Below are 16,209 nucleotides of genomic sequence, written 5' to 3'. Positions count from 1 at the left end.
CCGCTAGTGCGCGTGCGCGCAGGTGAGCGTCCCGCCCCGCCCCCGGGCTTGGCCACCTGCCCGGGAAACTTGTGGATTGTTGCCCTCGGGTCGCTCCGGGGTGGGGACGCGGAACTGGGCCATGGAAGATACGTCGGGGGCTCGCGAGCCCCGTGCCCGACCGAGAGAGCGGGACCCAGACCGGCACTCCCGTCCGGACCGAGACCTCCACCCCGAGCGACAGCGGGACAGACACGGGAACCGGCGCAGGGAGAGAAACGGGGGCGAGCGCAGGGACGGGGACCGGGACAGGGGGAGGGACCGGGACCCCCGCCACGACAGACACAGGGTCGAAGACCTTCGCGCGGGTGAACAAAGAGTTTGGGAAAAGTCCCGCCAGAGCCGGACACCGGACGGACCCCGCAAACCGACCTGGGACTCAGCCTCGCCCCGCTGGCCCGCGCCTTGGGAAACCACGGAGCCGTCGCTCCCGAGGAAGGAGCGCTTCGGGCACCGTGACCCGACAAGGTGAGGTGGGGTTAAGGGGCGCCCTGAGACCTGGGCACCCAGGAAGCCTGGGTCTGCGGCCTGTCTGCGCTGCTCCCACGCCCCCGGCTTCGTGGCCTAAGAGGCCGGCTTAAAGAAAGGCAGTGCCATTCCTCCCTTTTGCACTCTTGGAGGTGACCTGGGAGGGAAAGAAAACCTTACGGTGCCCCCACTTCTTGATCCGAACCTGATTAACAAAGTAGAAACCACTCCTGTTAGCAGTGGCAGGGCCAGGGACCAGGTAAGGCGGAAGAGAGGACTTCAGGACAGGAAAGGGAAGCGGTGGGAAGGAGATTAAGTAGGTGGTGTTAACTTGAGGCTCCTCCCACACGACTGCCCCTTGGGGCTTCAGACCCTGAGACCTTTGTCCAGTGTTCCCAAACCAGCCCACCTCCAAGTCCCAGTGCCAAGGGCTAATTAAAAGCCGCCCAGTGAAGGGTTAATAGTTGAATCTGCAACTTCTTCTAGGGGTATATGCGTTTCAAAACAGACAGCTGGGAGAGGCTACCGGTTTAGCCAAAGAACTAAATGCACCTAAAACTCCCACCGAAGGGCAGAGATTTCCCTACCTTTGTCACTGAAGTCTTTCCGGGCAGCCTCATTCAAATCCCATGATTGTTTCAGATCCCACCCCGCTGAATGAACACAGTGTGCCATCCTTGCCCGGTAGAGCACAGAGAATTCCCTTATGGGCCTTGTGAGGTGAAAGCCTCTTGCTGTTCTGCAGGACTTAGTACGCTGAGAGAGGGTAAGGATGGAAGGCAGGAGAGGAGGCAGTCCTAGACCCCACACCTCCTTCTAGGGCGTTGGTCTTTTTTCCCTCAAACATTCCATCCAACTCCACAAATATTACTGAATGCCCACATTAGATTATGTGCCAGGCCAACAAGGAGAAAAGTACTAGAGTGATGGCTGCTTTCTGGTTGACCCCTGCCCTCTTCTCTACGGAGGAGTCAGGTTCCTCTCTGCTATAGGATTTGGAGGCTTAAGCTTGGCCTCCCTCCCTGTTGTGTCCACACAGCGGGGAAAGCTGTTATCTTGAGCTTATGTTACATTATCTAAAACCAACTAGCCAAACTATGAAAAAGGGTGTGCCCAGATATAGTCACAGGCACTAGTTATTGTTCATCCCTGACCAAAGCCAAATTGCTTTGGTAGCTCTTCAGAGCTACATTTTGGATTTCCTTCTAAGTCAGTGTCCCAGTCCACCACCCCAGCCCCAAACGAGTGAAGGGAATACTTTTGTGTTTTTGGCTCACAGACAGTTGGTGGTTTGAAACCAAAGGACAATCTATTTCCACGCTTCCTCTACACAATAAGCTTTTATTTAATCAGCAGGATGTAGGAGCCAGAGCTCCATTACTTAATGGGTGAGATATCCTGGCAGTGTCCACAGTCTGGTAGGAGACAGACAAGTAAACGGGCTGGTTGCAGCACAGTGTGAAATGTGCCACTTCAGGGGAAGCCAATTTGAAGAGAACAGATCCCCTGCCTAAGATCTGGAAGATTTCTTGGAGCACAATGCCCACAAAGCTGAGTTCTGGAAAAGGGGCAAGAATGGGAAGACTGGGAGAGGAAGATGAAAGGGGTTCCAAGCAGAGAAATAGCTTCCATAGTGACCTAGAGCATGGGAATGCTGTCATCTTTTTGGGGGGTGGGAGTGGGGGGTTGGGGGTGGAGAAAGGAAGTTTATTATGGATGGGTCTGTGAGTATGAGGTTGTGAGTGAAGAGAGAAGAGCAAGGGCTCTCCTGTGTTGTGCTAAAAGTTTGGACTTTATCCAAGGCCATAAGAGTTTAAGGATTTCAAACCCAAGAGATCCATGATGAGAACATTAGAAGGATCCCTGGAGCCGAGTAGGTGGAATGCAGACCCCACCATTGCTTCTCGGACAAAGCTCAGGATATGCTGGCTAAAGGGGGAAAGAAAAAAAGTGCCAGAACTAGCAGAGGAAGAGAGAGAGAGATGACTTCCAAAGTTGTCTGTACTACCCATAGGCCTAGAGAGTTATTGCAGACTAAGATCTTTCTAAAGTAACAAGAGAATGAAGAGAATGCCAGCCTGGGCATCAGAGTCTTGTGAGTGCAAACTAATTTGTTTTTGTTTTTTTTAATGTTTATTTATTTTTGAGAGAGAGAGAGAAAGAGAGACAGAGTGTGAGGGACAGAGAGAGGGAGATACAGAATCCAAAGCAGGCTCCAGGCTCCAGGCTCCGAGCTGTCAGCACAGATCCAGATGCAGGGCTTGAACTCACAAGCCATCAGATCATAACCTGAGCTGAAGTCAGATACTTTTTAAAAAAAAATTTTTTTTAAATTAACATTTATTTGCATTTTGAGAGTCAGAGACAGAAAGAGCACTAGCAGGGGAGGTGCAGAGAGAGGGAGACACAGAACTGGAAGCAGGCTCCAGGCTCTGAGCTGTCAGCACAGAACCCGATGTGGGGCTCGAACCCACAAACCGTGAGATCACGACCCGAGGTGAAGTCAGTCGCCCAACCGACTGAGCCACCCAGGTGCCCCTGAAGTCAGATCCTTAACCAACTGAGCCACCCAGGCTCCTTGAATGCAAACTAGTTTTAAAGAAAGCCGGGTCTGTGATGACTGAAAACCTAGGCTCACAAAGGTGGCTCCTGGCTACCTAGTTAGCTGCAGGTGGACAGACTAGCATCAAATCAGTGTTCAGAATTGTAGAGATATGTGACGTGGTAGCTTAACAATGTTGGGCTAAGTATTTGGATACTCTGTGGGGCCACTAAACCAGGGAAATCTCTGGAATATGAAGTACTACGGCAAATGTTGTTTCTGTTCTGCCCATCTCTTTAATGTCTGGGCCCAGTTCGAGATGTTCAGTGTTCTAATACTGAACAAGCTCTTGAATTTGAAGCCCCTAATGACCATATATGTTTTTGGTTATAGTGAACCTACTTCAGGGAGATACCTGCCCTCGAACCCCAGGTCTGGACAAGAGGGAGTGGAATATTACCAGTCAGAGGCTGAAGGACTCCTGGAATGCCATAAATGCAAATACTTGTGCACTGGGAGAGGTGAGCCATTTTGACCATTTACTGTTTGCTGATGGTTCTCAAAGGGATCTGAGCTGGCGAAGCAAAAATTCAAGTAGATTTCCCTTTTGGGTCCCTAGCATTTTCATTTCCATAATTGCAATGAGGTTCTCATTCCCCCCACCCCGCCTTCCCCCCGCCTCCCCAAAAGAGTAGGAACGTCTGAAAGGTACAGCTAGATTTCCGGTGCTTCTCTTCAGATGTGCCCTGGGGTCTGGCGAGGCAAGCAGCAATGCTGGCAGGTTTCAGGCCTCAGAGGTGGAAGAATGGCAGGCAGAACCAGCTATGAGCTGTCAGCTGTGGGAGGGCTGAGTTAGAGCCACCTGGAGGGGGCAGCCTAGTAGCATTTCATGTTACAGTTAATACTTGTTGACTGAGATCCATAGTAAGAAATTTATTGTACATTAAGACCAAGTTCACACACACACAGATGTTGTGAAACCATACTTACCTTATTATATACCAAGTACATGGGTAATTTCTATTGTACTGGTTCTTTTTTTTTTTTTTTTAAGTTTACTTATTTTTGAGAGAGAGAGAAAGCATGAGTGAGGGTGGGGCAGAGAGAGAGAGAGAGAGGGAGACATAGAGTCCGAAGCAGGCTCCAGGCTCTGAGCTGTCAGCACCGAGCGCAATGCAGGGCTCAAACCCACAAACCACGGGATCATGACCTGAGCTAAAGTAGGACGCTTAACTGACTTTTCTAGCCACCCAGATGCCCCTGTTGTACTGTTTCATTGAGAACAAACAAAAAGAAAAAAAAAACACAGTTACTAGAACACACAGTTAGCAAAAACACTTAAATGATATCATGCATCAGCTCCAAATGTGGTTCCCAGAGTTCCCATCCAAACCTGAGTGTTTGGCCTTGCCAGCTATGAAGAAAATCTGGTTTGCCAGGGTGAGCCCAAATCACATGATTTGGTGAGAAGTTTTTCTAAGCTGCATATGACTAAGGGGGAAAACTTCTCAGCCTAAGGGTGAGAAATCAAGGAACTTGTCCCTGAAAATGTACTGTAGGATCATTCCAATGATGCACATGATTGTGAGATTCTATGGAACTTTCGTGAAAAAGCTCTAGGCAATCCAGATACAAGAATCTGCACTCTAGTTCACATATACTGGCACAACCTCATTGCTTCTAATTCACTTAGTAACTCCGGAGGCTCAGAGAGGTATCTAAGCTCAGGTGTTAAGTGGAAGAGCTGGAATGCAAACTTGGAGTAACTCCAAGACCTAAAGTGGTTTACTCACTTGACCTTTCTTTTTTTCTTGCTGATAAAAATAAGAGGAATAAGCCAGAGGCTGGTTAACAGGTTTCTCAGTAGAAGTATGTTTTCCTCTGTGATTATTTTACCAAGAGGAGAGGGCAGGACTTGAAGCTCCTGACCCAAATGCACCTTGATTTAGCTTTGTCTGCTCCTGGCTATTTGGCTTTGGGCCTAGAGGTCATTTCTGAGTCAAGATAGTGAAAGGATAGTTCACTAGTCCCAAGCTAACCATTGAAGGCTTTTTAAGGATTCTGGATGTTCAGAAACCCACATCAGTACACAATACTTGGTGTTGTGTTGAAACAGCCATTAAACGTAGGAACTTGTCTCCAGCAGGAAATGCATGCCTGGATAAAGGCCACCTGAAGATTTTCAGCCCTGTCTTAGAGTAGATCTTTTGTGACTTCCTCTTTGGTGAAATCATGTCCTCTTCCAGCAAACTGGTGGAGAAGGGAGGAAGCTGTGTCCCTCTCTGACTTCCTAGGGAGACCTAGGAGTTGGGGCTTTGAGCCATGCTTTGGAAGAGTTCAGTGGAACAGTCAGGACACTGACACAAAGAGCGGGGTCCCACATTCACTTATGAGCAAGTCCCCTCAGATACTAAAATCTTCAGGGGCTGAGACTAAAGATGAGACAAAAAGCAGGTACAAATGTCCCCGTTTGTATCTCAGATCACCAGTGCATGTGCATGTACAGGTTGTACTCATTTATTGTCTGGAGGGACAGGTGAGGAGTTGCAAGTTCCCTGGGTGCATTTCCTGCTCTCCTTCTTGGCTCCCTGATTTATTTGGAGCAGTTTCGTTTTGCCTTTGGTCTTTCTCTCTCCCCTTCGACCAGTAGTGCTCAAATCATGACATTTGCATTCAGGTTAATTGCGCATCTCCCTCAGCCCTGCTTATTCTTTTCTGGTTCTATAAAATTTAAAATAAGAATAAGGAAGGGTGCCTGGGTGGCTCAGTTGGTTGAGTGTCTGACTCTTGATTTTGGTTCAGGTCATGATTTTCAGGTCGTGGGATCAAGCCCCTTCTCAGGCCCTGCACTAAGCATGGAGCCTGCTTAAGATTCTGTCTCTCTGGGGCACCTGGGTGGCTCAGCCGGTTAAACACCTGACTTCCTTTCCACTCAGATCATGATCTCAGGGGTCATGGGTTCAGGCCCCACATCAGGCTTTGTGCTGATAGTTCAGAGCCTGCTTGGGATTCTCTCTTCCCTCTCTCTCTGCCCCTCCCCTGCTCATGCTCTCTCTCTCTCTTTCAAAATAAATAATTTTTAAAATATTTAATCATTTTTGAGAGAGTCAGAAAGAGAATGTGAGCAGGGGAGGGTCAGAGAGAGGGAGACACAGAATCTGAAGCAGGCTCCAGGCTCTGAGCTGTCAGCACAGAGCCCGACGTAGGGCTTGAACCCATGGACCACAATATCATGACCTGACCCAAAGTCGGACACCTAACCAACTGAGCTACCCACGTGCCCCAAAATAAATTAAAATAAAAAAAAAAATTCTCTCCCTCTGCCCCTCTTCCCAGCCTGTGCTTGTTCTCTTTCTCTTTCTCAAAATAAAAATAAAAATAAAAATAAAACCTATAAAATAGGAATAAGGGGCTTGTAGGGTCTCTGCTCTCCCCACACCGTATTAAGAAATATACATATTTGTTCCCATACATCAAAGACATTGGGAAAACCCTAAATGTTCTTTACATTGGAATTATTTAAACTTGTGGTATTCTATACATCCTTTAAAAATATGAAGTATATTGATTTATATTTGCTGAGATGGAAAAAAATGTTCACACTATATTCTTAACTGAAAAAAATAGGTTAAATAATAGTAGAGTAGGTCCCCATTTTTCACCTAAAAGCAAATAAACAATAGAAAAATTATGCATATATGACAGAAAAGTCCAGAAGAAAAAGTAATGGTCACAGTGGTTATTTTTTTAATTGGTTGGGATTTAGATACCTTTACATTATATGTTTCTGTCTATATATATATTTTTTTACAGTAAGTATGTATTACTTTTATAATTAAAGAAAATAATGCTATCTGCATTTGGGGGGGAAATTGAAGAGTGTTAAGATAATACATGAGAGTGAATCATTCCAGTTACAGAACATGTAGATGTAACACAGCTTCATACAGCACACAGGCATCACCAGCTGGACCTAGGCACAAAATCTGGTTCTCTAAACCCCTGGGAGCTGCTGGGAGTCTACCCCGAGTCAGCTGACCTCTTGCAACCATTCAGGATATATAATTTCAAGCTCAGAAGCGCCCAGCCTTATAGAATCCTGAGAAAAAGAAGCCACACACACACAACGATATGATTCCATTTATATGAAATTCTAAAGGGATGCCTGAGTGACTCAGTTGGTTGAGCGTCCAACTCTTGATTTTGGCTCAGGTCATGATCTCATGGTTTGTGGGATTGAGCCCCACGTTGTGCTCTGCACTGCCAGCGAACAGCCTACTTGGGATTCTCTCTCTCCCTCTCTCTGTCCCTTCCCCGCTCGTTCCCTCTCTTTATCTCAAAATAAATAAACTTAAAAAAAATTCTAGAAAGCTCAACCTACTCATTCCTAATGGCAGAGAGCAGATCACTGGTTGTCTGAGGAGGAGGGTGAAAGACTGACCACAGTCTCTCAGGAACTTTCTGGGAAGATGAAAACATTCTGAATCTTGACTCAGATTGCATGGCATGTGTGTTTGTCAAAACTCAACAAGCTTGGGGCGCCTGGGTGGCGCAGTCGGTTAAGCGTCCGACTTCAGCTCAGGTCACCATCTCGCGGTCCGTGAGTTCGAGCCCCGCGTCAGGCTCTGGGCTGATGGCTCAGAGCCTGGAGCCTGCTTCCGATTCTGTGTCTCCTTCTCTCTCTGCCCCTCCCCCCTTCATGCTCTGTCTCTCTCTGTCTCAAAAATAAATAAACGTTAAAAAAAAAAAATTAAAAAAAAAAACTCAACAAGCTGTACATTCAATGTGGGTCATTTTCTTCCATGTCAGTTATATCTCAATGAAGTGGGTCTTAAGGAAAGCAGCCAACTTTGGCGGAAAAGCTGGAGCTCTTTCCTTGTTCAAGACAAAGAAACCAAGGGCCCTGAGAGAATCTAGCCCCGAGAAAAAAACCACAGCCCAAATTTGCTTTTTAGGGAAACTAAAGAAAACAAAGTTAAACTTTAGAACATACTTACTGAGTTGAAATCTAAGAACAATGAAACCCATTACATTTCTTTAATTCAGGAAGCCTTGTGGGTTTAATTGACCTAATCTTTCCTGTTTCTAATATATGTGAACCACAGTTGACATTTTGATGTATAACTTCTATACTATTTTCTGACTTCATTGTATTTTTTTAAGCTCTGCGTTATTTCCTTCAAACTTGGAGAGGTTTCCTCTTTCAAACTGAAGAAAGCCACAAAACGTATCTAAAGAGAAGATAACTATTTTTTAGTCTTCTTGGCATGGATGGGCTGGGGCTGAGAATGTTCTTGCCTTCTATCAAGGATGCCTTTCTTTCTGGTTGGTAACTGGTCTGATTTCTCTCACCCTCTTCCTGCACCCCATGAGGGGCAAGCTGTTTTGAGAGTTACTCTTTCTAGCCTAGAGTACTTCCAGCATCATTTCCGGAGCCCACAGTTGCACGCTAGCACCTAATGTTCATCAGGCGGCTTTGGCTGATCGGGGCCTCCCCATGGTGGTGGTAGGGGGTGTGTGTGCGCGGAATAAAGAGACTGCTGTGGTGCTGGCTACTGCAGGGAAGATGAGCAGCAAGGTGGAAGTCTCCAAGCCTGAAACAGCACCTGTGAAAATGGTAACAAGCCCTTCTTTTGCAGCCTGCTGTCAGATGCTGGAGGTTCTCCTGAACTTGTTGATCCTGGCCTGCAGTTCTGTGTCTTACAGTTCCACAGGGGGCTACACAGGCATCACCAGCCTGGGGAGCATTTACTACTACCAGTTTGGAGGGGCTTACAGTGGTTTCGATGGTGCTGATGGGGAGAAAGCGCAGCAGCTGGATGTCCAGTTCTACCAGCTGAAGCTGCCCACCGTCACTGTGGCCATGGCCTGTGGTGGAGCCCTCATGGCCTTCTGCTGTCTCCTGGTTGTTCTGGGTGTCCTGCGGGTCCCATGGCACTGCCCCCTGTGGCTGGTGATCGAAGGCTTGCTGGACGTACTCATTGCCGGGGCCTACATCCCAGCTCTGTACTTCTATTTCCACCACCTCTCTGCTGCCTACGCCTCTCCAGTGTGCAAAGAGAGGGAGGTGCTGTACCAAAGCAAAGGCTACAGCGGCTTCGGCTGCAGCTTCCATGGGGGAGACATAGGAGTTGGAATCTTTGCTACGCTAGCCATTGGGGTCTTTGCTCTAGGGGCTGTGCTGGCCATCAGGGGTTACCGAAAGGTCAGGAAGCTGAAAGAGAAGCCTGCAGAGATGTTGGAGTTTTAGGCTTTGTAAAAAACCGTCCTGCCCAATATAAGTGATGGTAGTTACTCTGAACGACTGGAATACTGGAATACTTCACTGTGGGACTTGCCAGCCCTTGAAGACTGATGGGCCGACTTTGGTATCCTGCATGAAGCTCTGGGTTACACAGAGCAGTGTTCTCTGATGTACCACACTCGGGTTCTAGAGTCCTTTCTTGGTGAGCGATGACCCACAATTATTGAAACAGAACAAAACTGGAGGTCGAGACCCACAAGGAAGAGGCATGTGCTGTAGGACAAGGCACTTTTGATTACCTAGAGAGAGGTGACCAAGTGAATCTGAAGAACCTTATCTTTAAAGTCCCTGAAAAGCCATCTACCAGGAGACAAGCATTTCAGCCTGAACTTTTCTAAACACAACTGTTTTAAGCAGATGAGCCCCGAAGTTCTTCCACACTGAGATCTCCGATCCTACACGTCCTTAATGCTCTGGGTGCAGGGTGTAGGGATGGATGCTGGGGAGACACTGCCTGTAAAATTTAAGTTGGAGGTAGTCGTGGGCTGAACAAAGAGGAATACGATTAATTCAATGAGATGCAAAGAAGCTACTCCAACAAGCTGCTTAGAGTGGCCTTGAAAGCTCAATAAGTGTTTTGTACCTCTTGTAAATGTGCCATTGTATGAAGAATTCAACCCAACATCTGGGAGGCAGGAGCCATCCAGAATAAAAGAATGTAAAATCTTTCCCAACAGTAGAATGCCACTTTTGGCCAGACAATTTAATGGGTCCTATTACATGTTAAATTATGGCTTCTGGAACATTACAATATATTCTTGGTACAAATGAATATGTTCTTTGCATTACATGAGCCAAATAAAAATCCAAAGAAAAATTTTAACTTGGAGGTGATGTCTGCTTGAGATTCTCTCTCTCCCTCTCCCTCTGCCCTTCCCTGGCCCATGTGCACACGCTCTCTGTCTCAAAAACAAACAAACAAATTAAAAAGTGACTTCCATTTGGGTTTAGAAAGTGAAATATATGCTTGTATATGATTAGAAAATTTCTTGAAGAGGGGCACCTGGGTGGCTCACCCGGTTAAGTATCCAACTTTGGCTCAGGTCATGATCTCATGATTTGTGGGTTCAAGCCCAGCGCTGGGCTCTGTGCCGACAGTAGTGAAGCCTGCTTCGGATTCTCTGTCTCCTTCTCTCTGTCTGCCTCTTCCCCACTCGTGTGTGCTCTCTCTGAAAAATAAAATAAATAAACATTTTTAAAAAAAAGAAAATTTCTTCAAGAATGTACATAAGAAGGCTTTAGGAATATTTGCTTCTGGAGAGAAGGAGATTTTATTTTTCATTTTATGCCTGGCTTGACTGCACGTTTGTTTTATTTTAGATAAATAAAAAAATTTGATTTGCTCTCCAGTTTTTTCACATTTACTATATATATATATATATATATATATATATATATATATAATTTTTGTTTATTATTTTTAATTTACATCTAAGCATATAGTGCAACAATGATTTCAGGAGTAGATTCCTTAATGCCCCTTACCCTTTAGCCCATCCCCCCTCCCACAACCCCCCCCCCCAGTAACCCTCTCTTTGTTCTCCATATTTAAGAGTCTCTTATGTTTTGTTCCTCTCCCTGTTTTTGTATTATTTTTGCTTCCCTTCCCTTATGTTCACCTGTTCTGCATCTTAAAGTTCTCATATGAGTGAAATCCTTTATTTGTATTTCTCTAATTTCACTTAGCATAATACCCTCTAGTTCCATCCATGTAGTTGCAAATGGCAAGATTTCCTTCTTTTTGATTGCTGAGTAATACTCCATTGTGTACATATACCACATCTTCGTTATCCATCCATCCATCGATGGACATTTGGGCTCTTCCCATACTTTGGCTATTGTAGATAATGCTGCTATAAACGTTGGGGTGCATGTATCCCTTCGAAATAGCACTCCTGTATCCCGTGGATAAATGCCTAGTAGTGCAATTGCTGGGTCATAGGGTAGTTCTATTTTTAGTTTTTTGAGGAACCTCCATCCTGTTTTCCAGAGTGGCTGCACCAGCTTGCATTCCCACCAACAATGCAAAAGAGATCCTCTTTCTCTGCATCCTCGCCAACATCTGTTTGCCTGAGTTGTAAATGTTAGCCATTCTGACAGGTGTGAGGTAGTATCTCATTGTGGTTTTGATTTGTATCTCCCTGATGATGAGTGATGCTGAGCATTTTTTCATGTGTCGGTTGGCCAGAAATAGATGTATAATTAAGCAGAATATTACATGTTCAGCCACAAAACCAGCCTCACCCAGAAAGACCCCATTTATAACAAAAATCTCATGTCTGTTTCAGTGTCCACTTCCTTCTACAGAGCCTTCTGCTCTTTCTGGAGACTTGACCCATCCCACCATAGAGATAAACTCCTAGCTCTGGCAGTCAGCATTTTTTTCCTCTTCTAATGGCTGTGAATCTTTCTGCACTAACAGCAAGGTTGGAAATAGGTGAGCCTGTTTGATATTAATAGCTAAGCCAGGCCAGGCCTGGCTGGTACTGTGATAATATTCAGTGGCTATATTCCTTCAACAGATCCCACATCACTGGACCCAGCAACAGACCATTATTCCTCTCAACTGTTGTAGCCCAGAGGGGTAGTTGACAAGATCTAGATTTATTTCACGTCATCCTAGCAGATACATGCTGTGTGGATCATGACTCCACTGTTTGGGCAGAATCTGTCCCAGAAGGGACAGCTTTCCCCATCTGGTAGAAGGATGGTGTTCCTGCTTCCCTTCAGGGGGAGAGATGTTAACACACGTACACAAGGAAAACCAAGGCAGAGAGAGGTGTTCTATGTAGAGGATAACTACTCCCCCTGAATTAGAATGATATTTGGGCCAATTCACTTGCTCTGCTAGAGGGAGCCAGTGGCCGGTAGTTTATGGTGCTTGGGTGGAGAGTGGGCAGTTCTGATCTGATGTTATCTTCAAATTTAAATAAGAGGAATGTAGCTCCTCAACCGTTAAAGCCTTTGGCTGCTGTGTCCCATGGACCTCCTAGGAATTTGTGTGGGCCTTGCAGGAGTTAGGATCAGCAAAGCCAGTATGTTAGAGAAACTGGTATTTAGCTACCCAGGTTTTTGTTTGTTTTGAGAGACAGAGAGAGAGAGAGAGAGGGAGACAGAGCAGGCATTGCACTGTCAGTGCAGAGCCTGATGCAGGGCTTGATCTCAAGAACCCTGAGATCATGACCTGAGCCAAAATCAAGAATCGGATAATAGGGTGCCTGAGTGGCTCAGTCGTTAAGAGTCTGACTCTTGGTTTCTGCTCAGACCATGATCTCACAGTTTGTAAGTTTGAGCCCCATGTCCGGCTCTGTGCTGCCAGTGTGGAGCCTGCTTGGGATTCATATTCTCTCTCTCTCTCTCTCTCTCTCTCTCTCTCTCTCTCTCTCTCTCTCAGAATAAATAAACTTTAAAGAGTCAGATGTTTAACTGACTGAGCCACCCAGGCATCTCTAGCTGCCCAGTTTTTATACGCTGTGGTACTGTCTAATGTATTAGAGAGGTTTCCTGATTTCTGGGAAACCACACTTGTCCAATTTCTTAAATCTCTCACTAAGCCCCTTCCAATACCATCCACTTGTGTAACATTTTATGATTTTCCAAGTATTTTCATGTACTTGCTTTCATCAAGTCTCACCCCACCCTGTGGGATAAGACAGGCAGTTATCTTCATTCGTCAGATGAAGTGTGTGAGGCTTCGAGTCAGTGACTGGGGTAAGATCACCAGCAGTGAAGTGTGGGGACGTGAACCTGGTGTTCCCACTGGAGGGGTCATGTGCTTTCCTCTTAGTTCTCATCTCTGAACCCTGGGGAATGACAGGAGACATTCCCCCACAAGTACACCTAAGCAGAGGCTATGGCCTCTGTCCATGATGAATGAAAGCTGACCTTGGACAAGAAGATATTCAGTCTCCATTCGCCTGTTGATTCCTCCTGCCTTGCGGCATTTGTGAATTCCTTAAACTCAAAAGAAACCCCCAAGTGAACAGCCCATGTGTCCATCAGTTGAATAGACTGGGCCATCCACACAGTGACTTTGGAGCTACTTAACAAAGTATGTGGACACTGTTGGAGCTGATCTGAAAACATCTCCAGGAATAGTTAAATGAACAAAACAAGACTCAGAGCAATGTGTGCGGAATGCTTCCTGGTGAAAAAAGCAGGGCAGGGGTGATGAAATGCTGATTTGAGTGTGCTTTTATTTGCATAAAGAACACTGGAAAATTACATCAGGAAATAATGAAAGTGGTTGGGGGTAGAGAGCAGGGTGGACAGGGACATGAGTGACTTTTTTCCCTCAGTTTATACCTTTTCATGTCATTTTTAGTTTAAAAAAAAAACTTGAAGATTTGAAATAATTATAGATTCGCAAAATGTTACAAAAGCAGTACAGAGAACTTGAATACCCTTAACCCAGTTTTCCACAATGGCCGCATCTTGCATAACCATAGTGTGATACTGTATCCGGGACATTGACAGTCTCCTGAGCGTATTTAGACTTCACCAGTTTTACAAGCACTCCCGTCTGTGTGGTTTTGTCATGTGTTACATTCATGTGGCCACCACTACCATCAACTACAGAACTGTTCCATCATCAGGCATCCCCAGGGCTTCCCCCCCTTATAGTCACAATGCAACCCCTCCCCACTCGTCCCCATCCCCGGACAACCATGGAACTGTGTGCTCTGTCTCCCTAATTTTGTCATTTTGAGACTGTTACATAAATGGAATCATACAGTGTGTGCCTTTGAGACTGGCTTTTTTCTCATAATTCCCTTGAGATCCACCCAAGTTGTTGCATGTATCAACGGCTCCTTCTCTTTTAATTGCTGAGTAGTTTTCCACAGTATGGATGTACCTGATTAACCGCTCGCTACCGAGGGACATTTGGGTTTCTGACACTAGGCTATTACAAACAAAGCTACTGTGAGCTTTCGTGTACATGGTTTTGTGTGGACTTTGAAGTTTTTGTTTCTTGAGGATGAGTGCTCCCAGAGTACAGTCGTAGGGTCACATGGTAAGTATGTTTTCGTTTTTTAAGAAGCTGACAAAATTTTTTTCCCAGAGTGGCATTTTGTTTTTCGAACATAGGAGTATTAAAAAAACAAAAACCACGGATGTTAATGTTAAATCCGACCGTGTCCTTCAAATCAGGGCCCCAGTGGTACTTCTCTGATCTGACCTACAGTTTTCCTGGGTGTGAGTGACGTCAGCGTTAAATCCCGAATCTCTCTCCTCCTAGGTGTGGTACAGATAGTGGAGGTGATACTGAATGGGATGGTTCTCATGTGTATCGTGGCCTCCTACTTTGTCCTTGCTGGATTCAGTGCCAGCTTCACCAGTGGCGGCGGCTTTGGGAACAACTATTACTCACCGTTTGAGGGCACCGAGCTGGAGCAGGTTCGGCAGCTGGACCAGCAGTACACAGTCCTCCGGGCACCCCTGATATATGGCGGTGTGGCTGTTTCTCTGGGGCTGGGTGTCCTTACTATGGGCGTTTTACTCCAGGGAGCCCAAAGTCTAACCAAACTGTCGGCGAAGTGGCTCCTGCTGGAGGCCGCCTTCAGCCTCCTGGCGGCAGTGAGCTACAGCGTAGGCATTGGCACTTACCTCCACGTAGCCTTGCGGATCAATGCCACAGACACTTGCAGAGCCAGAGCGCGGCTCTATGCCCGCAAGGGTCTCACCTGGATGAACTGCCAGCTGGCAGGCACTGATGGAGCCGCAGCCACCTTTGCTTGTCTTCTGGTGGTTACGTACGGTGCCAGCGTAGTGCTGGCCCTGCGGAGCTACCGGCAACAGAAGCACTACAAAGACAGCCAAGCACAGAACAGAAGTTACAATGACGCGCCTGAATACCTGTGGTCAGGAACGCTCTGAGACTTCTTCTGGAACCTAAATGGCAACCCACCTCCCTTGTTTCTCTCAAAAAGATGTGTCCCTTAAAGTGGCACGTTACACAACTATGGTCTTCACATACTTGATTTTACAAATGTTCCCTCTGGTACCAGTGCAAACCTAGATGATCATTTCATTTTTTTAATCAGTAAGTCTTTGTTGGCTGAGAGCTTGAAAAAGATGTCTCCACCTTTGCAACAAAGAGCAACATTGCAAGTCTGGGGATGCCTTTGTGGTGTGGCTCTCTTACCAGATGGTAAGGTAATCATGATAATAGCTACATAGCCAGAAAAATTCTGAGAGATGAGAATTACACATCCGGGGTAGCAGGTCCAGTGTTACAGTAGAAATATCTTCCCGTCATAACTACTTAAGGTCATCAAAAGAGATGTGCCATTGCCCCCCGTATTTGGTCCCAGGGGAATGATTTTAAAGCAGTTGGATGATTGAGTTCTAAATGAGTAATTACATTCTGACTCTCTTAGAAGGAACACTCTGTTGGTACAGCAGTGTGCCCTGACTGCCTGGGTCCAACGGAGCGTTCCTCCCTTACAGATGGGAGCCAGGATTCCTGATGCATGAAGGGAGACGCTTTGAGAATGCATGTTCCTCCTCAGGATTCCTGCATTAGGGCTGAGAAAAAAGGGTTTTTCTGCCAGCGTCCAAGTTACTTTTTTGTTGCAAGTCATTCAATTGGATTTCACTTTCCTAAAATATCTTATAATTTTCTTAAATATGAGGCTTCCAGATGGAAACAAATTCGTAAACTTCTTAAATGTGTTATTCAACTGATATCAAAAGTAAAATGTAGTGAATTTTATTAGACTAGAAAGGCTTACTGGAGGCTTCTTCATTTCTCCATCCCCTGACAGTCCCCTCTAGAGGAGCCCTTCAAAGGTAGATTGTAATCACTCAGGACCCTGGATTGTTTTCAGAATGTAATAGATCATTAACACTGAAA

The 16,209-nt window shown here is 45.9% G+C and overlaps 2 protein-coding genes across 3 annotated transcripts in view; one reads left to right on the top strand and one right to left on the bottom strand.

The window, feature by feature from the left end:
- TAT (tyrosine aminotransferase) overlaps positions 1–779 on the bottom strand; it is a 49,323-nt gene extending 48,544 nt beyond the window's left edge. The window contains exon 1 of the mRNA XM_042918372.1: positions 713–779. The gene's annotated coding sequence lies outside the window, so the exon portion shown is untranslated. The remainder of the gene's footprint in view (positions 1–712) is intronic.
- Positions 76–16,200, top strand: MARVELD3 (MARVEL domain containing 3). Of its 2 annotated transcripts, none has more exons than XM_042918374.1 (3): positions 76–507; positions 3,443–3,570; positions 14,593–16,200. In XM_042918374.1, exons 1-3 carry the CDS (start codon positions 122–124, stop codon positions 15,228–15,230), a joined length of 1,152 nt encoding a protein of 383 aa, XP_042774308.1. In that variant the 5' UTR covers positions 76–121; the 3' UTR covers positions 15,231–16,200. The 2 variants fall into 2 exon arrangements, with proteins under 2 accessions (XP_042774308.1, XP_042774310.1); XM_042918376.1 differs by lacking the exon at positions 14,593–16,200 and adding an exon at positions 8,689–10,028.
- The last annotated feature ends 9 nt before the right edge of the window (positions 16,201–16,209 follow it).

This window comes from Panthera leo, chromosome E2, assembly GCF_018350215.1.
Source record: "Panthera leo isolate Ple1 chromosome E2, P.leo_Ple1_pat1.1, whole genome shotgun sequence".
Lineage (NCBI taxonomy): Eukaryota > Metazoa > Chordata > Mammalia > Carnivora > Felidae > Panthera > Panthera leo.
This window is presented reverse-complemented; position numbering and strand designations above follow the sequence as displayed.

Coding starts and splice junctions, on each gene's coding strand:
- MARVELD3 (XM_042918374.1), top strand. CDS start 122: ATGGAAGATACGTCGGGGGCTCGCGAGCCCCGTGCCCGACCGAGAGAG. Junction 508..3,442: donor GGGCACCGTGACCCGACAAG/GTGAGGTGGGGT, acceptor TTTTGGTTATAG/TGAACCTACTTCAGGGAGAT. Junction 3,571..14,592: donor ATACTTGTGCACTGGGAGAG/GTGAGCCATTTT, acceptor CTCTCCTCCTAG/GTGTGGTACAGATAGTGGAG.